General features: G+C 38.8%; 1 protein-coding gene across 2 annotated transcripts; it reads right to left on the reverse strand.

Annotated features, from left to right (window-relative positions):
- Positions 1–517: 517 nt before the first annotated feature.
- On the reverse strand, positions 518–21,832 carry atp13a2 (ATPase cation transporting 13A2). 2 transcript variants are annotated; one of them, XM_084721668.1, is made up of 29 exons: positions 21,690–21,832; positions 16,747–16,823; positions 16,143–16,310; positions 15,133–15,191; positions 14,973–15,039; positions 14,800–14,879; positions 14,564–14,641; positions 12,604–12,673; positions 12,304–12,438; positions 12,143–12,209; positions 11,172–11,303; positions 10,255–10,416; positions 8,466–8,576; positions 8,238–8,284; positions 7,939–8,127; positions 7,486–7,692; positions 6,858–6,968; positions 6,399–6,555; positions 6,081–6,192; positions 5,804–5,928; positions 5,523–5,692; positions 4,958–5,050; positions 4,237–4,316; positions 3,279–3,431; positions 3,064–3,160; positions 1,793–2,016; positions 1,536–1,687; positions 1,197–1,369; positions 518–830 (listed from the first exon to the last, which is right to left on the reverse strand). In XM_084721668.1, the coding sequence occupies exons 1-29, from the start codon at positions 21,700–21,702 to the stop codon at positions 663–665; spliced, it is 3,477 nt and encodes a 1,158-aa protein (XP_084577794.1). In that variant the 5' UTR covers positions 21,703–21,832; the 3' UTR covers positions 518–662. The 2 variants fall into 2 exon arrangements, with proteins under 2 accessions (XP_084577794.1, XP_084577793.1); XM_084721667.1 differs by lacking the exons at positions 14,973–15,039; positions 15,133–15,191; positions 16,143–16,310; positions 16,747–16,823; positions 21,690–21,832 and having other exon boundaries at positions 11,172–11,300; positions 14,800–14,924.
- Positions 21,833–22,545: the final 713 nt, after the last annotated feature.

The following is a 22,545-nucleotide window of genomic DNA, read 5'->3' on the forward strand; positions in this document are numbered from 1 at the left end:
CTACTCCTTTTCAGACATGAAATATTAATTTATGTTTCTCATTGTTTGTTCATTTTTTATTGTTTTGTTTCCGTTTTGTATGTTTTTTTTTCTATAAGATATATTTTCTTAAATGTTCAAAATAAATCAAATCAATCCTGATCATTATGGCAGTTTGCAAAGAATAAAGAAAAATAGGCAACAGTGGAAAAAACTCAGCAGTTTTATTTTCCTCAGTGAATGTGTCCATTTTGAAAATCATGTTTGTTGCTTGCATCTGCCAGTGGGGCATCATAACAGCAGGCACAATATGTTACAACAGGAGGTGTAAAAAATATGTGCATATATCGGTCTCAACATTGTCACCCAAAATAATTTGGAAAATAACACATCTGGGAAAATCCAATATTGTGCATTCCCACTGAATATACAAATAAATAAAAGGTAATGTTTTTGTAATTTAGCTAAACCAACCCTTTCATGCAAACCCATCAGTGCAGAGTGGTCCTTAACTACACATTTAACTCAAAACACATACTCAAGTTTACATAAAAATATTTTTTATTAATACAGTCCAGGTAAACATGACTTTGCATTGTTGTTGAAGTTGGGGATGTAGCTCAGACATCCACAGCACTGATTGGCTTGGGTGAGTCAGTGTCCAACAGAGGAGGAGGCAAATGTTAGCTAATGGAGATGAGTGTGTGATCTGTGGGGAACAGGCGTTGATTAAGGGGCGGCCATGATGGGGAGTTGGATAGAAAGAGGTCCAGACGTTTGTACTGTTTCTTTGACTCACGCTTCCCACATAGCAACCGGAGACAGTTCAGCAAACCCAAGTCTATCAGCACCTGGGAAAAAAACGACAAGAGCTTTTAGGAAAATATACCACACTTAAACAGATTTTTCATTCTCATGTCACCACTTGAAGTCTACAGTTGTGGCTGACAAGAAGTCAAAATGTCCAGAGCCACTTTCTTCTTCATGAAGGAGACTTTTTAAAGCCATTTCCAGGCCGCAGGGGTGTTCAAAGATAAGTTTTGGTTAGAGTATGATGTATGTACCGTATATGCATCTTTTTTTTTCGTTAAGCATCGTGGAGAATCCCAACATCAGTTATATCCACAGACTGTCATGTGTCTCATCTGGTTGCTGTTGGAGCTGATGCAGCTATTTTGCACGCAAATGTAGATTAACGATTGTCCATCATCACTCACCTCCACAACAAAACAAACAAGGAAGTTGAGAGCGGCAACGGCAACGAGCAGCATCTTGAAATTCATGTCAGAGAAGTCGTACAGTTTAATATATTTGCAAATGACAGGCCCAGGATACACCGCCAGCCATGTCATCAGGGCAAAGAGGACACACAGAAGACAAAGGAAGACCACTGGAAAGATAAGAAGGAAAAAAAAATCACTTCTGAGGTTCAAGGTCTTAAATCTCTAACAACCTTCACTTGTAATATATGTAAATAAATCTGACAATGATGACAAGACAGATAATTAACAGCCTGGGTCTGAATGCATCACCCCCGGACATTGCTGATGACTCACTGTTGTGGTAGAGAGGTTTCTTGTGAGGGTAACTCTTGGTAACCACCACAGCCATGAAGATGTACTGGAAACTTGACAAGGCAAACACACTGGTGTCCTCCATGTTGGGCAGATTGGCTGCTCCAAACACAGTCGAATTGAGTGGAATATACCTTAAAGAAAATACAAGGGATGAAGTTTTACAGTGTAAATGGGATCCTTTTCTAAGTCTGAGATATCTCATTTTGTTTAGTGACCACAGAAACATTTTTACTGACCACTCCTGTGAGGTGGTGATGAAGAGTGCAGACAGCTGGCCGAGGATGATCATGCAGGTGAGAATAAAGATGCTGCCCAGGACTGGCACGGACAGCAGGCTGGCTGGGGGTCTGCGGGGGTGCAGCTCCTCACTGGGGCCTCCTCTCCCCATCACGATGGCCAACACAGTCACCAAAAAGATGTCACAGATCAGGAACTGCAGGTCGGCCATGGTCGTCTTCACCTGGACACACAAAGCAAGAAGTCACGTGTTTCACTTTGAGATCTTTAATTAAAAAGGCGAGGGAACAAAGAGTACTCATGAGAGCAGATTAGATTAAATGGCCATAATTAAGCTGCCATGACATTGTGGTAACCTTTTTTCTCTTCACACAGAACTCTGTGAACATAAAAAAGAAGGAACAGTTCCGTATGCTGTCAGGTAAAGTGGTGAAAATAATCTAAATATAGTGCACACTTAAACTGGTACTGATTTTTTAAAGGTGGGCCTGTCTTTATGTGGCTAAAATACACTTAGCTTCCGACACTAGTTCTCCTACTGCTTGTTCAAACTGGGGGTATGCTGAACATCTTTAGTTTACCTTTAATTTAGGTAACAGTACCCCAACAACCACACTTCAAAAAACCCAAACTATCCTGGTAAAAGGCAGGGGTTGTGGCACTGCTCTCATAAAAACTGACATTATGAAATTTAACATGAAATAAGTGTCATTATGATACACAAAGTGACTTAAGAAAAGGGGTATGCTGAAATAAAATATTCATAGTGAAATAAAAATTATATCTAATACAACTGTTATTATAAAAAATGGTGAAATAACATTTCACAAGTTGAATTTCATTAATTTCTTCAATTCTTTCACATATTGCTAACCGTTTTATATAGTGTATATGTTTAAAAATGTATTTATTTGATAGCATCTTTTATTTACCTATTTATATTATTATTTTTTGGGGTCTTTATGCCTTAATTGATGGGACGGCTGAAGTGAGGACAGGAAAGGGTGAGAGAGAGTGGGGGGACATCATGTAGCAAAGGGCCGCAGGCTGGAGTGAAACCCATGGCCGCTGCAGAGGGCTCAGCCTCCGTACATGGAGGACACACTCCACCAACTGAACTGCCACTTTTATTTATTTGAACTGGACTGAACAGAAACTGACTGGACAGAAAAATAAATGAATGGTAGCAACATGCTGATCCAGCAGAGACAGAACAAAGAGAAATGTCTAATTTGAAAGTGAGGCCGTGACAAACTCTGTTGTTACTCACGGTGTAGAGGATGAGGACGGCGGAAAACTGAATGAGGCTGTACAGGGCCATGTATCTGAAGAGACTGAAGGAGGTGACCAGAGAACATCGACCCTCTCTGCACAGAAAGGGTGGGAAAAATGTGTTATTATTTCTTAAAGCTGTAGCACAAATATTACTGGATTGGTTGGCTTTCAGAAATATCATCCATATTCACCCTACTCCTCCCTTCTCACCTGATGAGCAGCGGCACACAGCTGATGTTTTCAGTCTTGGAAGTGAAAGGTGAAGCGACTGAAGCCTCGGCTTCAGATAAGGAAACCCCGACATCAGCAGCCCTCAGGGCCCCACAGTCATTGGCCCCGTCCCCACACATGCCTACCCGGTAGCTGTAGTGATAGAAGAGGGGTTTGACTAATTATTAGGTAGGACTCAGTCTTATCCAGGAGTGTTTAATCACATAAATTATAAAAATGACAAGTGCAGCACTTGTGATTTATACATTTATCATCCAAGTATGTGACGCCCTTAACTTGTGGTGCGACATTTTATATGGGCTGTGCAAACACACAATACAATAGTACCACTCTGATGAGAGTAAAATCAAGTCTTTTGTTTAACATATATACCTTAAATTTAATAGTACTGGTATCAAGCTCAACTCAACTGGGTATGCTCTGAGCTGCAGTTCCATGAATGGCCACTAGATGCCGTTTTCTAGAGACTTAACACAAACAGCTGGAAAAACACTGAACTTTTCTCCAAAAGTAAAATTTATTTGCCTAATACTACATACAATTGATTCCTTTTTGTTGTTTTTGTAAAAAAAAAAGCACGGATATTTGCCGTTCCAACTGTATTTTTACACTACAGATATTAACTTTACACCAGGTATGTTCACTTTCTACTTGTTTTTGTGTAGTTAAGGAGTAGCAGTGGTTAGTAGTTTGTCTGATATTTTTAGCCAGTGTTTTGACTTAAGGTTGGACAAAAAAATTACATCTCAGAATTTCGATTTGACAGTTTACCTACCAATATATTTAACCATATCTCAAGTAAGTATTGTGACTTCAGGTAAATGAGGGTTTGATTTCCCCTAAAGCTCAATTCTGTTGCTTTCAGTATGATCATCTCTTTTATTTTCTTCCTCTTCCTTTGTGTTTCTCATCCTTCCCCTTTTGTGTCTAGACTCACTCCAGTTTCTGTAGCTCCTTCACCAGCTGAGTTTTCTGGTCAGGAGTCATGCGTGCAAATACTGTGGTCCGCAACAAAACCTGCAAAGACAGCATGTCAGGAAAAGAGTTGGTGTTGGGAAGTCATCAACTTGGTTATACAGATTTCCTACAATCATCATCTTTGTTATTCACAGGAAATGGTGCTTAAATTAAAGTCTGTTAGTCCACTGTAGGGATGTTACAATTTCAATATTCAATCAATCAAAATAAGCTTTTTCAATTTCAAGAATCAAATGGAAAGACAGAATCTGTGATTCTCCCAGTATTTATTTTTCTCTCCTGCCTACTTGTGGCATCTGGTGTTGGGTCCGAGGAAAAAAACAAAACTTCAAAATATCAGCCTTTCTATCACACTTGACATCATGTAGAGTATCTTTTTGTAGGAAGAAGTTGAAAATGTTATCAGGGCACTGAACCAATGATATGTTGCTCTTTACAAATCAACTTGATAGTTGAACAATGGCCAACCAGCCATCAGTGCAAAATTAAAATATGTTTAAATATAAAAATCTAATCGTATCATGACCTTTAAATACAACATCATATCAAATCATGATACCCCTAGTCTGGTGCCTCTGTTTGAACCAAAACATAATTTACTTTAATCATCATCCCCAACCCTGCTCCCCTGGTTACTGTATGCTTGTGTCACTGGTGTACTAGCATGGTCCTTTTCCTACCTTTGGCAGATACTCAGGGAAGTGGTCACAGAGAGCAGCAAAGGACTTGCCACTAATAGCCAAGTGATATCCAAACCCTCCTTGGTACAGGCCCTGAGAGGAGAAAAGAAAAGCATCAATAAACAGCAACCAAAATTCATCCAGCCAGTTTATAAATGTAGGCCATAATTATGCTCATTATGTACCTTGTATGTGCAATATTGTGATAACTACTCAATCATTAAACTAACATTAGACTAGGACAAATATTTAGGTCTTCCAATCAAACAATATCACTGATGTCCTTGAAGTCCCAGGGCATGGCTGCTTGGGAAAAGATACCCACTCAGTCTGACATATGATGAAGGTCATCCACTTTAATATTCATTACAGGAAAGAACAGTTATATCTACAATCCAAACTGCCACAGACTGGTCAATATTTTAATGAGTAATGTCACAGAAATGTCAGGAAAGTTGTGGTAGGTAAATCATCATACAACAATCCTCCTCTTCATAGATTTCTTAAATACATTTTGGCAATAGAGTACACCTGTGACTTAAACAGACTGAGGAGAAGGACCAACCCAAGTGATGACCTCTACGGAGTTTTGCGCCCCTCCATCTTCCAGGCTGAACGTCAGGGCAGGCATGGACTGGGTGGTGGGGGGGGTTGCATTGACGAATATCACCTTCTCATCGGACCCCACCATTCCACAGCTTTTTGCTACATTGACTGCTGTTAAAATGTTGTCACCTATGTGAAGGTGGACAAAACAAGATTAAGTTGATGCCAGCAACCTAATGCCATAATAAAGAGGAATGCACAGTGTTCTATATATAAAGTTAATACAAAAACATCTCTCACCAGTGACCATGATGGTGCGAAGTTGTGCCAGTCTCAGAATGTTAATAACTTTGGGACTCTCTGGCTTTAAAAGATTCTTCATCATCAACAATCCCAGGAACAGCATGTCTTTCTCTACGTCCCCTCTGTGAAAAGACACACAGCTGCATTAACATTCATTGTTGGAGCTTATAGACTGTGTTTGCAGGATCCATTTCTGTACGACTGGACTTTCTGAACACTTCAGGCATCCTTGAAGGAGCAACAAATGGGCCAGAAATACAGAGAGTGTTCTCACCGTTCGATGGTCCTGAGGTCAGTGTTCTTATCTATTGGTTTACAGGCGAGTGCAAGAACCCTGAGGCCCTCGCTGGAGAAGCTGCGCAGTTTGCTGGAGAAATGTGCCGGCACTGTAAACACAACGCATCCTGTTTAGTATAAAAGTAATGTGATCTGGGAAAGATTTTTTTTTGACATCGGCAATAACCGATCTACAGGAATTGGTTAAATTGGTCAATTAAAAATATTTCCTTTCCAAATCACTAAACTGCTGTATGCAGTCATACATTTCCATATTACACATTGCTATATACATGATGAATATTAAGTTACTGACCAGTTTCTGCTCGACAGAGGCTAGCCACCATCTCTGGGGATCCTTTGATGAAAGCGAGAGCCGAGTGTCCCCCACGGGCCACCGTCACAACGCTCATCCTCTGCAGGGCCGAGGAGAAGGGAAATCTCTGAACAACAGCAACAGCCTCGCTTGTGGACTGAAAGCAGAATGAAACAGGAGGAAAAAAGTTATATATAACTGGAAACTGCAAACAAAGACTGACATAGCGGGGACACAGCGAGTCTAGCATGCTGTACATGCTGATTTACACACCTTTTGGTCATTTAAATCAGTTTGTAATTTCATACATTTACCACATTATCAAAATATAATACTAAGTTTAAGAAATGTAAATTTCAATACCTGCACAACAAAGTTACAGTGGTTAAGGGGGTTTGTTAATAACCAATCAGCCCTACTGATGATGAGCCTATCTAAGAGTGATGTAGACACACTCACAGGTCCTTGAGATGGGGATTGTTGAGTAGGAGGTCTCATAACAGCCAAAACTTTGTGGCCTCCAAACTCAGCATCCAGCACCTTTCCATCTCCCTCCGGCTCCTGGAGTGTCTGCAAAATTAGAAATTAGATATTAAATATTACATAGACAAATGCAAGAAATACAAAAAACAAAAGTTAAGGAAATATCTTCAATATGGATGGGAGGCTAAAATGTCATATGAGCATTCTGTGTCGACATGGTGTAAAAAAATTGAATACGTCTAATATGTTTTCTAATATTTCTCTTGTGTTGTTCTTTCAAATAATAAAGTAAAAGGGTAAAAAATAAGCTACGTCAAATTATTCCAAGAGACATACATGACGGTGTCCCCAGCATCTTGTAGGGGGCCCTTGGCTGAGAAAAAAACTGAAAACCTCTGGTGCTGAGAACAATTAACATCTGAATCTTTGGCTTCTTTCATTACAGGACAAATGTGATTTGTAAGTAAGGTAGTAAGGTATCAAAAAGTTTTAGTACCAGCATCAAAAGTTAAGTGTTGTATCAATACTATTGATCAAAAAACAAACAAACATACGTAGTCCTAGTTAAGCACATCTTAAAGCAAATTTAAAAAAAGTGTCATACCCAACCAGTGGACTCGACCATCTTGAGTTCCAGAGGGTCTCCAAGGAGCTGACCTCGCAGCAGTGCCACAGTGTGACAGCAGGCCAGGCCTGAGAGCATGTGTCCTGGAGGCAAGAGTCTGGGCTCTGAGACCAGCTCAGAGAAACCAGCAGCCCCTCCCTCCATCACTCCCCACACATCCAGACCATCCTCCGTCAAAGTTCCTGTCTGGAGGAACAAAACCCACAATAAATAACAAGCTCCACTGTAAAAAGAGTTGAAATCACAGATGTAATGACTGACATTTGCAAATGTTTTTTATTTTCCTGATTCTGGACTGAATTCAAGGAACAGAAATCAGAAATTGGATTTAAGGAAAACACAACCAGCACAGAGAAACCAGTGAGGATGCAAAGTGTCTTCAACACCTCAAGTGACCAGGACTGTCCTCCAGTTAATGAATTCCTTTCTCACCTTGTCAAAGCAGAAGACTGAGACCTTTCCGCAGATGTTGATGCGTGGTGGACTGATGCAGAAGACACCCTGTTTCTTAAGCCTGCTCTGGGCATAGATGGTGCCAGTGGTGATGGCAGCAGGCAGGGCCGCAGGCACTGCAATGGTCACAATATCCAGGCTCCTGATCACCAACTCCAGCCAGGTTGCCTGGACACACATCCAGACACAAGTCAGCTATATCACTCCATTTACTGTGGGCATGTCTGAGAAAGACAGGCCAGAAATCATTTGGTCCTGACATTGTAGCATGTACTTACATTGGATCTGTAGAGGATCACAAAGCTGTAAATGGTGCCAATAAAAGCTGAAGCAAGGAGAACAACATTGGAAAAAAAAACTTATTAATGAACAAATATTGTTGAATTATTGGTCAAATAATTGGCCTGAAATTAATAATCTGAATTTTAGGCTGTAGATAAAGTACAGATTAGCTTCTTCATACACTCGTGAAACAAAATGAGTCAGGTCTCTGCTAAAGCTCTTACCAATGGAAGCCAGAATGAGGAGGAACTTAGCAGCATCTTGGTAGAAGCGGAAGTTGGTCGGCTGAGGATACAAAATGGAGCTCACAAGGTTACCCTTGGCTGTGAAAAACCCTGAGGATGAGATATAAACAGGAGATCTGGCTTGACTTGGAGAACAAATGCAAGCTGGCTGTTATAAGTGTAACTTGCAGGTTGGAGCCCGAGTGAATCAATGTTTAGTAAAATGGTGTAGAAACTTGATTTTCAAATAAATATATACACACTACAGTGACTTCTGGAGCTTTTTTTGTGAGAGAATTTTACTTGCACTTATAAAAACGACAAGCTGGAAGTGGTGTAGACTGACGCGGACTTAGATCAGAATTAACATTAATAAATATAGATCCCAATGCTAGTCTTGACTCTGAAATGGTTGAAAATGTATATAGATATGCATATAATGGACCACAAGCTCATTATTATAAGCCTACTAGGTGTCAAAGAGACCAGGAGCAGAACAGGGTAAGGAGAAATAGGAGAGAAATCCAGTTGTGTGTGAGGAAATTCAATGGAGAACTGGGCAGATGTCTTGGTGAGTGAACAGTGTTAGTTAACAGCTGATCTTGTGTTCGGCTCATGTGCGCGTATCAGCTTTTATCAGTCCTGTCTCACATCGCCTTGCCTCCTATAAATCCACACACAGCACCGCAGCAACAAGTAATAGAGGGTAAGAGAGCAGGACAGATGGATGGAGGCTGAGAGAGGGAGGGAGAGAGAGAGGGAGAGGTACAGAGACTGAGAGAGAGAGAGAGAGAGAGAGAGAGAGAGAGAGAGAGAGAGGAGTGGGAGAGAAAGGGAGAGGTATGGAGACTGAGAGAGAGAGGGAGAGAGAGAAAGCGGGAAGAAGGAGAGATGAACAACGGTTAACTTTAACTATCAGTGGCTAGTTAGCTCAGTTAACGGCCATATGAGACCATCAGCCAGTTTGATGACCATGAATACATCTAAGTCTGCAAGTATTCGTTTTTTGTGAAGTTGGAGGTTATTTATTTCTATGTTTTGAACAACAAGGTTACTCTGTGTTGAAATAAATGTTCAGACTCCTTGCTGGTTGTTCTGACACATTCAGAAAAATTATAATTTTTGCTGTTAACGTTTAGCAGACAGCTCTCTTTATTCCCCAAAAATATAGATTCAAATAATTAAACTGGTATCATAAATGTGAGCCAACTAGCTGACTAATGGCTTGAACGGACGAGTACTTGTCACCAGGGAAAATCTTTAGTTGGGGGTATCCCTACATTCATGTTTAGTTGCCATGAATCTTTTTCTTCCCTGCCTTTTGGTGACACGTTACTGCCACCTGTTGAGCAGTGGAATAACATGAAACCATTTGTGGGAGTGTGTATCCCGACCTGCAAGTGTGTGTGCATCTGCATCCTTGTGCATGTGTATGTTACAAATGAAACAGGGACCCGTTCATAAAAACATTGCTCCATAGTGCTAGTAGTAGTCAAACATTCCTCATAGTACCTTTAATTTGCAGAGTGATCACTGAATAATAAATCAAAACACATTGTGTGTATCCTTGAGGTCTAATTAATGATTGATGCTTCTCCTCCATCATGAAACATGCAAACAGATTTTTTTTTTAAGTTTGAAACCTGTATTATTTAGATTCAAGCACATGAGACAAACAAAATGGGGATCCACAAATGGAGAAGCTGTTCCATAGTACTACTACACTTCAAAATTCTACAGATTACCATCAACTGTTAATTGACATCTCACTAAAATGTTACTCACTCACCGGTGCTTGTGACCACAGCGACAGCACCGCTGCCGTCCGGCACTCCTCCCTTGGCCTGAATGAGCTGCGTACCACAGAAGAGAGTGTGTCTGCGCTCAGTCTCTGAGCTGTATGTCCTCTCACCAGCTGGCAGTGGGGTTTTCAGCACTGGGACACTTTCACCTGGACACAGGAATGATGAGGACAGCTTAACACACTGAATAACAAGCTGGAGACACATGACTGTGAATAGAGCTGGAATCATGCACTTAATGACTGGCATTTGTGAGGAAAACACACCGATCAAGCATCACTCTAGAACAAAATGGAACCATGAAAAGAGAGAAAATTATACTGAATTGCAATTTTGTTTCACTAAACACGAATGATATTCAGAAGTCTGGAGCCATGCCTTTTAGACATATTTTCTGTATTTTGTCTTTCATTGTCGAAAATGCCGGTACTTGTTAAGATTTGAGTCATTTGGCAAATCACAACAGTTAGTCCTGATTTAGGATGTAAAAATGCTGTGTCTTAACTGTGTTCTTGTGTTACTTCAGGCCCCTCTGAGAAATCAAAGGCTTGAACCTTCACATACCACAGGGTCGTGTATTTAACTTACATTCCTTCTGATGAACACTAGTTTGCAGTCATCTTGAAAAATCATTTTGGACAGCTAATTTGTGAATCTAATCAGCATCACTGTTGTGACATGACTCTGGGTTTTAAAAGCCTTTTAAATTTAATCCTGCATAAAAAGTGACAATTCCAGCAACATAAGTTACTGAGTGAGGAAACCCAGTGAGGTCTGAAATGGTTTCATGGGCCATGGCACTTCATCAGAACAAGACAAGCAAATAATTGTTCTATGAAGTTATAAAATATGACAAATCTCTGCATCTACACTTTTCCTAGTGGTGGTGAGTTTTGTTGTTCACCTGTGAGCATGCTCTCATTGACGAGACACTCTCCAGCCAGCAGGGCGGCGTCACAGGGCAACAGCAGACCTTCCTGAGGGATGATCATACAGTCACCAGGGACCAGGTCCATTGAGCTTACACACTCCACTGCTGAGAAAACACACAACCAGGAATGAAATAAAATCAACATCAATAAAACAATATTATCTCCTGATTTCCTCACGTATGCTGACATTATAATGAGAGAGTTAGAAGGGACTACACATTCACTGAAAAATAAATTGAAATTTTGAGAAATTTCATAAAATTAACTATTCTTTCCTGCAAGCTACCAAAACAAATTCTTCTTTCAAAGACAATGACAGTGCAGAAGGATTTAAAACCTGATCATATGGGGGCACATTAAGAGAGTTGCTAAATAACCAAGAGTGCTATTGACCCAACTTTTTTCATCCCTGGTTTCTGACCATTTGAATGGTAAACATGTAGAACTGACAACCCCATTACAGAGGTCAAAGAGTTTTACTTATAAATTAAATGACTACAATGGAAACTGAAACACTGGCGGTTCAAGAGATGTACCTATTTACTGAGAATACATCAACAAATCAAAACAATCTCTTACTGTTTCTGACCTTCAAGTGATGGCTACAGATCACAACATGAAACAAGGCTATGAATCACATCAATAACCTCTTCACCAAAGAACCAACGTGTTCCTAAACGTCAAGACATGCTGCTTCCACTCTGCCTTGTTCCTTCAGCAGGCTAAAACTCTTTCTGTGCCAAAAGTCGTTTCATTTTTTAAATACATCTGCCACTTTTCCACCACTTCTTCAGGTGAAGCACATTACAGCAGATGTCATGTTAATGCCAAATGAACGAAATGTGCCGAATTATCACATTTAATAACAAATCCACATAGATAAAGAAGAAGAGAAGAAATATCAAGAAATTCACATTGCAAGAAGATATCTAGAAAAACTCACCTCCTGAGTTTCTTCGTATTGTCACATTTGTGACAAACAGGGCCATGTTACGAAGAGTGATGCTTTGCTGTGGAGTGAAGTCAAACATATATAATGTAACATACATGCTTATCCACATGTAGTGTATTGTCATCAAATTAAGTATCCGACTATAGGCTCACCTTGCGGATCTCATGAAGTGAGATACAGATGGACAGAATAGAGATAATGAATATACATATGGCGTAAACATAATAATTATCACACATCCACAGGATGATGCTGAATAACTGGAACACATAGAATGGGTTGAGGACCTAAAGAGGCAGAAAACCAGAGGGACAAAAAGGAAGGAGCCTGTTCAATTTGATATTTCGCCTAGATTTTGAATAAAATATCACTTAAAACATTTCAAACATTCATTTTAAAAAAAGTAACTCACTTGGAGTCAGTATATAAAAAACAGATGTTTTTCATCTCACCTCCTCAAACAGCAGTTTTATGTAAGGCTTCACAGGCACATCAATAAGGTTTGGCCCATACATACGTCTCCTGGAAGAAATCATGTCAGGTATTGGTTAGTCTGAAAATAAACAAGCTATTTATTTTGTTTTGTTGCAACAATAAACATGTGTAATACATGTTATGAAAGTAGGAATATTACTCCTGGAGGAAAAGCATTTTGGGACAGTTTTACAGGTACTGAATGTCAGAGGGAATGGTTATTACCATACAAATTCTGTGTCACTATTAAGACTGAATAAGCACACATCAAACTTTTACATAAAATATATCCAACAAATCTACATCTCTCTAAATTTTTAGATGTTGAAAACATATGCAATGAAGAACCAGAATCTCTAACCACTTGTATTACCATTGTACCAAATGGTACAATGTATTTTTGGACTCAAAGGAAAGATTATATATTGTGTAAAACTATTCATAACACTAAATTTGTGAGTAAAAATGTCATTACACATTTTGGGCACAAATATAACACTGACTTTAACTTATCGATTCTGCATGGTAAATTTCAAATACAGAAATGCAGAATGGCATATATTAGCCCAAAACTCTACAACTTACAAACACTACAAGAGTAACAAAATTGTCCAACTATACAATTGTATACAGTTCAATTCTTTAATGAAAAATAACCCTGTTTCTTCCACATTAATATTATTTATCAGAATTTTAAAAACATAAGAGATAATTGTGCCAACCCAATAACAATTAATACTTTGAAGGCATGGCGATCAGTCTGCCGTCTAGAGGGGAGATTCAAATTAACTTCCACATTTACCCCAATAACTAATAATCCTTAAATTTTGCCAGGAATATTTGATCCTGGTTTCCAACATTGGGATAAAAAAACAAAAACATAAAAAAAATGGGAGACTTGTTTTCAAACAACAGTCTAATGTCATTTGAGCAATTGAAAGAGAAATACCAGCTCACAAAACAAGATTTTTATCGTTTCCTACAAATAAGGCACTATATTACTAAGAGTATGACCCTTATAGATTATCCTGAGATATCTTCTGTTGAGAGAACGCTGTTTCAACAACCACAGAAGGTGTCTTTGAGTTCATTATATGATGTAATGAGTGACATGTCTCCTACAAATACACAGGGGATTAAGGGTGTGTGGGAGAGGGAATTGTCAGTGACTATTATTGTAAAACTGAAATGGGTACCCTCACCACTGCCTGTGGACATGTTATAAATTACAACGGTATTGGTCTGAAGTATTATGTGAAATGGAAAAAATATTTGATAAGGACTTAGAAATGGATCCAATGTCTTTGATTTTAGGTTTACCAAGCAGAAATATGACTAATGCAGCCAGCAAAAGGCTATATAATGTTTTGACATTTGCTGCTAGAAAAAATATATTAGTCCACTGGATTAGTGATAAGGGCCCTTCTGTTAGCGGCTGGCGTAAAGTGACATTTGAACTGATCCCTCTGGAATATCTTACATGTATTTTACATGCTAAAGTGAAGCAATTCTACAAAATATGGCAGCCCTATCTGAAATATATTGGACCTGACCTGTCCTCCATGATCTTACAAGGAGTCTCCTAAACATCAACTCTTATATTCTGTGATTATCCTGCAACATAGACTATTTCCTGTAACCTCCTAAGTTTGTTGATGTGAGCGGTTTTCCTTTTTTTTTTTTTTTTATGTGCATGTGTGTGTTTGTATTATGACTGTTATGGAAAACACAAAAACCCAATAAAAATATTGTGAAAAAGAAATATATATATATATATTTATCTATTTTGTTGTTTATTTGAATATACTGTCCTTTTTTTAATCTGGGTAGCATTTTTGAGCATATGTCTGATATATTTGTATATATGAATGTTTGTCAATAAGTTAAAAAAAGAAAAGAAAATGAATGAATATTTCTCCATATATATAATTGTCCTACCTCAAGCTCTGCTCCAGGTGACTAAGGCCCTTTTGGAAGCCATACAGGTCCTTGCAAGTCCAGTCCTCATTGAGGACACTACAGACAAGCACAGAATGTTTAAACATTATAGTCAATAAGAATGTTCAAGTAAAAAGTTGATTTTCTATCAATTAAAAACAGTTTCAATTTAAGTGTACTGGATGATCCCAGCTCCTCAGTATTAAGTGAAATCCTATAAGTTCCTGTTTCAGTACCTAACACGACAGAAAGCTCCTTTCCTGCCCAGCCAGATGTAGCGCAGTCCTTCAAACAGGTAATAGTGCAGCAGCCTTTTCTGTAATATAATAAGGGTCATTTTCGATCTAGGAAAGAAGATCCCTCAGGATATTATTCTGCCTAATAAAACAACAATTCACTTCTTCCTTACCTCCTCTTTGTGCAGCTGAACTGTATCTCTCCATTCAGTGTCCTCTAGATCTCCCAACAACTCCAAACTGAAAGGTACAAATCAAATAAGCTTTCTCAGGTATCTGCGCAGTGTAGAAAGGCTAAAGGTGATGCTGTCAGAGGATAGACACGTTACTGACCTGTCCTCCTCCAGCTCCTCTTTGAGGACTTCCACCACATGCTGCTGGCCAAAACTGTCCTGAAGGAAAGACGAAACAAAAACATCTGTGACTGCTGGAAGGCAGATGACAAACCAAGGAAGGACACATCTAATGCAGTCAATTAGAACCTAACACAGAATACTGCCACACATGGTCCTCTTTTCTATCTTAGGCTAACATTCATGCTAAGTGACCAGAATGTCATGAGACAGAACCAAAATATATAAAATAAAGTATGAAATCAAGGTAAACCTAAATGGTATGTAAAAGTTTGCAGTGTGATTGGTTGTTCTATACATGGTAGATTTGTATTTCCGTTTCTCTGACAATTGCAGGATTTTTAAGAATGGTGGAAAACAGAAGAAAATCATGGTTTGGGTCAAAATCATTTGGTTTTACACAAGAAACGAGCCCCATGTCTCCTGCATGAAAGTCCTGTGTTTGACCATCCATCCACTCCAACCACCTCCCTACATGCACTTTGTTGCTCTTTACACTACATTTGTGCTTAAGTAACTTAACTTACATAATTAATATATTTTAACCCAAACCATCTTTTCCTAAACCTAACCAACCTCTAGGTGCATGTACTTATCAAAGATTACAAGTAGCTGATAATGTTTTTTTGCCAGTGTGGAAAAGACTTCAGCGGAAACAAAAACTTATTAATATCTTTCAAGGTTAGAGCTGCAAGAAATAATTTGTATATTATGGAGCATTATATTAGTATATCTATTAGACTGATGAAGTAACATTTCAGTGCAGATTTTTAACAGCTTTGACTGATTTTATGACTGGGCCAGTTTCAGCCATTATGGGCCTAAACACAGTTCTGCATTTCTGTTAAGAACATAAAAAGGATAATGTGGGACAAAGTGACTGTCGGGTCAGTCACAATTTCTGCAATGCAGAGAGAAATCCAGTTTCAGTAAAAAAGGCAGGCGTCAAGTGGGTTTTACATCCGAGTAGCAATTAATTCATTTTCTCACTCTTATTAGCAGAATATCTGCCAAAGCCAGAGGGCAGGAGCTGCAGCGGGCAAGGACAGCAAGCCGCGGTCGCCAGTGAAAAACAATCAGGAGGAGACCCAAGGACAGCAGGGCAGCCAAACGACACAACCACACCCGCCAGCGCACCCACTTATAGCCATGAACATCCTGGGGAGGCAAAGGAGTCAGACAGTCCATTCAGATTCAAACAGAGGTTCATTTTCATATAGCTGGTGAACTTATCAGCACCCAAAAAGTCAGATTGTGACAGTGACTTGTTCCGCTTTCAACAGAAAATTTGAATCAAATATTCAAAACCACTGATTGCTCTGTATCTGTAAATATAGCAAGGGTTTAGGGAACCATGCACATTAGCAAGTTCTACATCTACAGCTGACACTGTAAGTTTCCAAACAACATCAAGCAAGCGAAGCACACACTATCGCTTCAGCCTGTCCATTTGTCAACACCTTTACTTATTTGATTTATTTGCAATATTTTCCCATTTTCTTTACTTTTCTACACTACATCTAACTCTTGGTTCAAAACATAATTTGTCACCCTTGTGGCCATTGTCAGATTAGCAGAAACACTGTGTTCTTACCATGTGTGAGTCAGGATTGAGCAGGGGGTCTCGTGGACTGGGTGAGGGGAGTCCGCTCTGCGGCTCCACGACACTGCCTAAAGATTACAGGATTAGCACCATTAACACGACATTTCCTCTGCTATTTACATGAACACAGCAGCACAATACACTCCCTCAAAGTCAATATTAACATACACACTGCAAAGGTCCTGTTGAACCAAGCTGTTGACTGCACAAACCTTTATGGTGGCATGGTTTAAAGAATCAATATATAGTCAATAATAATATATCAACATAAATACTGCAAAGCTATAGTTGAGTCCACGGTGCAACCTGCATTAACCTTTTTGGTGGCATGGTTTAAAGAGACAGTTCACCCCAAAATCAATAACATTTTTTACTCTTACCTGTAGTGCTTTTTATCAGTCTAGATTGTTTTGACATGAGTTGCCCATCTTAAGAGAGATCAGCTGTAAAGATGTCGATCTCAACATCTTTGTCGATCTTGATTATAATGAAACTAGATGGCACATTTGAAAGACTAAACAATAGTGTCTCTTTCAAGAAATCATGAATGGATTGCTCAGGATAATCCACAGCCCTTGTCATGAGCAGTTTCATGTAGAAACAATTTTCTTTCTACCAAACTTGTGAGGGTATGGCATGTAAACATTAATGGCGTACACCTTAGCTGAGGTGAAACCTCTTGTCCAGGACACCAAACTGCCCACAACAAGGTCTGTGGATTATCTTGAGTAACAAGGTCATGAGTTCTGAAAAGAGACACTGTTGTTGAGTTTTTTTAAATTTTTTAATGATGCCTTCATCTGGTATCTCCATGCCATTTCTATATCTAAGTAACACTTCTACAGCCAATACCTCCAAAATTCAGAATCTGACACCAAAACAATCTAGATTGATAAACAGTGCTACAGGCCAGAGGACACGTGTATTTTCAATTTTGTAGAGGACTGTTGCTTTAAGTTATCACATGATTTTTATAAACAGTGGTGAAAGACAAAACGTGGCAGGTTTTTATCTGTAAAGTGTAATCTAAGTTCATAATAGCTAAATTACATTATAGTTTGGGTCAGTGTGGTTAAAACACTGCTTGGATGTTCAATTTAATTAAACGCTCTGCAAAAAGAGACAGACAGAGCCAAACTTCAGGAAAATATACGGGTTACTGGGAGATTCACGATTTACCACGAACTGTAATAACTGAACTGAACACACCTGGGAACGACGGAAGCACTTAAAGCTCCTCGGGAAACATTAACTTTTAAGGGCTACAGAGGAGAGTAAATACCCTCTAAAGTATTACAGGTTTGCAATAAACTCATGGTAAAGTATACATGTCGATCATACACGATAACGAGGCGATAAAAAGGACGCACTAAGGTGCGTTGTGTGTTTAACCTGACGCCCTCTTCCGCTTCCGACTACCTGGAAAATATCACAACAAAACTAACTTCCTTCAAATTAAAACACATAAAAGGAAGAAGCTGATCTTACCGTCAATTCGAAACAGTAAATCTACATAAATATATTCCCAAAACTGCTAAATATAAGGCCAGTGGAGTGAAGAAATCTCGGAGCTGCCGCTGGTAAATCCTACTGAGCACTTCTGCTGCTGCAGCCCGGTTCCTCGACCATCTGATACCTGACAACCATACCTGTTCAACAGGCTCTTAAAGCAAAGCTGGGACACAACCCCCAGCCATATCTGACGACAGATACACCGATAATCCGTGTCTTTACACAGACAAGCCGAAAGAACGGACATTTAATTTATTTATTTAGTCATTATACACAGTTGAGCTCGGAAACGGACGTTACAATGAACACAAATAAACATGATGGTATATCTATGTTATTTAGCGTTAGATATCGCAAAGCCGGCGCATAGTTAGATAAATAAACTTATTAATGAATATTTGTAGTGGTGGAATAAGTACTCAGATAGGTTAGATAGGTTTCGAGTACCAATACACATAAAAAAAATGTAATGATATTTAAAATCCTGCATTCAAAATTTACTTCAGTAAAAGTACCAGCAAGTATTAGAATCAAGAAATATACTCAAGTACAAAACATAACTCACTATGCAGAATCGCTAATTTCATAAAAATGTCAATTATATGTTTGAATTATAATTACTGATGCAACTTTATGCATTTAAAGGGAGAGATCACCCTAAAATCAAAAATGCATGGTTTTCTTCTTATCTCTAGTGATATTTATCCATCTATATAATTTTGGTGTGAGTTGCCGAATTTAGGACACCGGACAATGCCTGCCAACTCTCGAGTATAATGGAAGTAAAAGGCAGTCAGATTGTGGTCCTCAAAACACCCCCCCAAAAAAAAGAAAGAAAAAAAAATACAGTTGAAACACTAAACAGCAGCGTCTCTTTCCAGAAATCATGATCTGGTTGTTCAAAATAATCCACAGATCTTGATGTGAGCGGTTTCATGTGGGAACTACTTTATTGCTAGTAGAAAGAAAGCAGGCGTGACCAGTGCCATTTTAAGACTATATTCAAGAGAAGGCAGACAACTCCACAGCTGATATCTCTAAAACTCTCCAATTCACACCAAAACAATCTAGATGGATAAAAATATGTATTTTTGATTTTGCGGTGAACTGTCATTTTAATACTGCAGATGGTAAAGGCAAGGCTTTTCTTCTATATACTGCTGGGTAGCCTTTCAATTTTACCTTGTGTTCAATTAAGGCTAATGTTTACACACAATAATACTACATAATTTATTTCTTCATTATATTTGTTATTTTGCAAAGTAAATAAATATATCAAATAAATGCAGTGGAGAAGTACAATATTTCCCCCTGAATTGTAGTGGAGTACAAGTGTTAAGTTTCAGAAAATTAAAACACTCAGCTAAAGTACAAGTACCTCAAAACTGTACTTAAGTAAATGTACCTAGCTACATTCCACCACTGAGTTTTGCTCTCCTTTGGCAGCAACATATCAGTCTCACCAATGCCAACACGCATGAAAATGTAAACGATTAGTTCAATCAAATTATTATTAAGATGATAGTTTACTTATGATAAGAAACTGTGTTTGTTATGAAATTATGTTCAAGGTATTATTGGTGTAGTGTGGCTAACCTGCTTTTGTACCATATGGATTTCAATCAGCATACGGAACACAAAATAGCCCACACACTGCACAAGAAACCAAAGAACTGAGTCGTTTGTTTCGTCCTTATGCACATGATTGTAGCATAATCACGTGACAGCTTATCAAAACAAATTTAGCTGAGGTATTTGTCCAAATCACATGCTTGTTTTGTTCTAACTAGGCCAGTCTCTACCAAAGGTTGCCTAAAAAGGTCTGCAATAAAACACCAATGGCATCTGAGTGTAAAGTCACACATTATGGTTTGCTGTGTGTCAGACTTTTTGGAATTACCTGTTTCAAGACATTTGACAATAAAGCTACACTGTGGTCACAGCCAGTATTTTCTTTGTGTCTAAAGTGGTATTGAATTTCAGTTGGTGTGAAATAACCAGTTCATTCTCACACTCACTTGAAAGACCGTCTTAACACACAGAGGAATTCCAGGCGTCTCAAAGTCATCATTATACCCCTTTTAAATTACCTTTGTCCCAGGCTTCAATCAATATCTCTGCTCAAAGGGCCGCCTACATTTGGAGGAGAGGAAAACTTCCAACAAGGCCACAGTGGATATAATACTCCTAGTTGCTTACAAATGACTTTTGAAATCCTGCTCCACCCAATGAACTGTGAATTACTCTAAGAAAGTCCAGGATTTCAGTTTCATCTTAAGCCAAACCATTACATAGGGCAAACTTTTGTCTGTGTCACAAAAAGGGAAATGAGTATGTAGAAACGACTGGGAAAACACAAGACAGTCATCTGAGCTGAGGCTGTAAAAAACAACCCTAAACCTTCAATATTACAGCACCAATTTCATCTGCAGGCCACGTGAAGGTAAACAACCTGTACACTTTAGTATCTTGTTCTATTAAGTCATAGTCTTTACTAAAGGCTCTGTGAGCTTGTCACTGCAGCATTAGCAGCTGCAGAAGTGGTGGGAGCAGATCAATATTTGGGAGTTTCAAGATGTTCCAATCAATATTTCTATATTAATAATGGGTCACATGGCTATGTGCTGAAATGGGACACTTGTCACTCATAGTTATGAACCCAAAAGAGAATTATCAACTATTATTAAGTCTGTTGCTCTCAGCTAGCATGTCATTGTTGTTCAGCTAACGGTTTTGGTTTTACAGCCTGAAATTCAACTGTTACAGTTTGGTCTCATCAATGTCATTCCCAACAGTCAGCTGTTTTCAGTGCAAAGGTTTTGGGTAGCAATTGAATCAATCATTGCAGGTTTAAACAAGTAAAACAAATATTACACAACATATATAAACAAATATTTTTAAAAAGAATAAAGAATTGTGACAAATATATTGAGCAGAAGATTTTACAGTTAAAAAATAAACCTACCAAGTCTTTCTAGAGACCCATTTAACACCTGTATTTTTTCACATCAGTGTGGCTGCCGTGAAAAATATTTATTAGAGCTAGTTGCCAGGTGATAATAGTTAATTTCATGTCTTAGCTGTAGTTAAATTTCTTTCAGCATTATTAAAAGGTGTAACGTACATGAACACTGATTATTGCTGGGCTTGTTTTGCCGAACAAAGCTGAGAGAAATAAGGCAGATCAGTAGGGTCTTCAGACGAGCTAATAGCAGATAGCTGTATGATGTCTCCACCAAACCTGCAGTGAGTCAGTCAGTCAGTTATCATTTGTCAGCACCATTCAGACTCCAGCACGAGCCCCAACGCCTGGCTGCTTTCAGCTAACGGTTAATGGCTAGCAGACACACAGCTGTGTAGCTTCACTGTCTTCTGCCGTTAGGGAAAGGTTACGCTTGATAATATTATTCAAACACACTTACCACGCCTGTCCATCTTATGGTCACGACGACAGCCGCCACATTACCTTCTTTCACACCATCTTGGTTTAAATGGCAGGCTGTCTATTAACCAGACACAAGAGGTTCTTTCACAACATTCCGCTATCTCAGCTACAAACTATATATTACTACGGCAAGTCACGTTGGCCAAAATAGTCACAAGCGTGTCCAAACTTAGAAAGCGAAAGACCTTTACGCTAACTGTAACCTGCTACATGAGTGGTTTACTGAAGAAGCGCATTTCTTACAAAAATCTGCACAATTCTATATGGCATATAATTATGTCTATATAATACGATATTTCATAATTACATTTTCTGCCGACAAGGACTTAAACGTCTCTGTGTAAGTCCGATTTAAAAATCCATATCAGTTTTTTTTTTATTATTTGTAAGTTCTTTTTTTTGTCAGTCTCACCCTACAAATTTTAATTAGGACTGTGAAAAAACACATTAATTTCAAGGGCATCCTTTGTTAAATACTGATAAGTTTCACCTTATGTATTTATTAATACTCCATAGCTTCATTAGGGTTGCCAGGTTGTGGATACCTTTGGCTGGTATTTATCGTCCTCCAATCGAACCCCTGTTACAGCTGGTCAGTAATTTTCCCCCAAAACCACTACTTATTTCATGGCCAAGAAATTGTGTTTTTTGACCAGACATCTAACTGCGGTGCCAGGTTTCTAATCATTTAACACAACTTAAAGCAACATCATGTTTCGAGGTTACTGCAGAAACCTGGGATTTCATGCATGGTAACATACATCCCACCAAGGCTCTTTAACACATTCATGTCTCACTAACTCTCATAAATGAAAACAGTCACCACATCCCAG

This window comes from Lutjanus erythropterus, chromosome 6 (assembly GCF_056507025.1).
Source record: "Lutjanus erythropterus isolate fLutEry1 chromosome 6, fLutEry1.hap2, whole genome shotgun sequence".
In the NCBI taxonomy this organism is placed as follows: Eukaryota; Metazoa; Chordata; class Actinopteri; order Lutjaniformes; family Lutjanidae; genus Lutjanus; species Lutjanus erythropterus.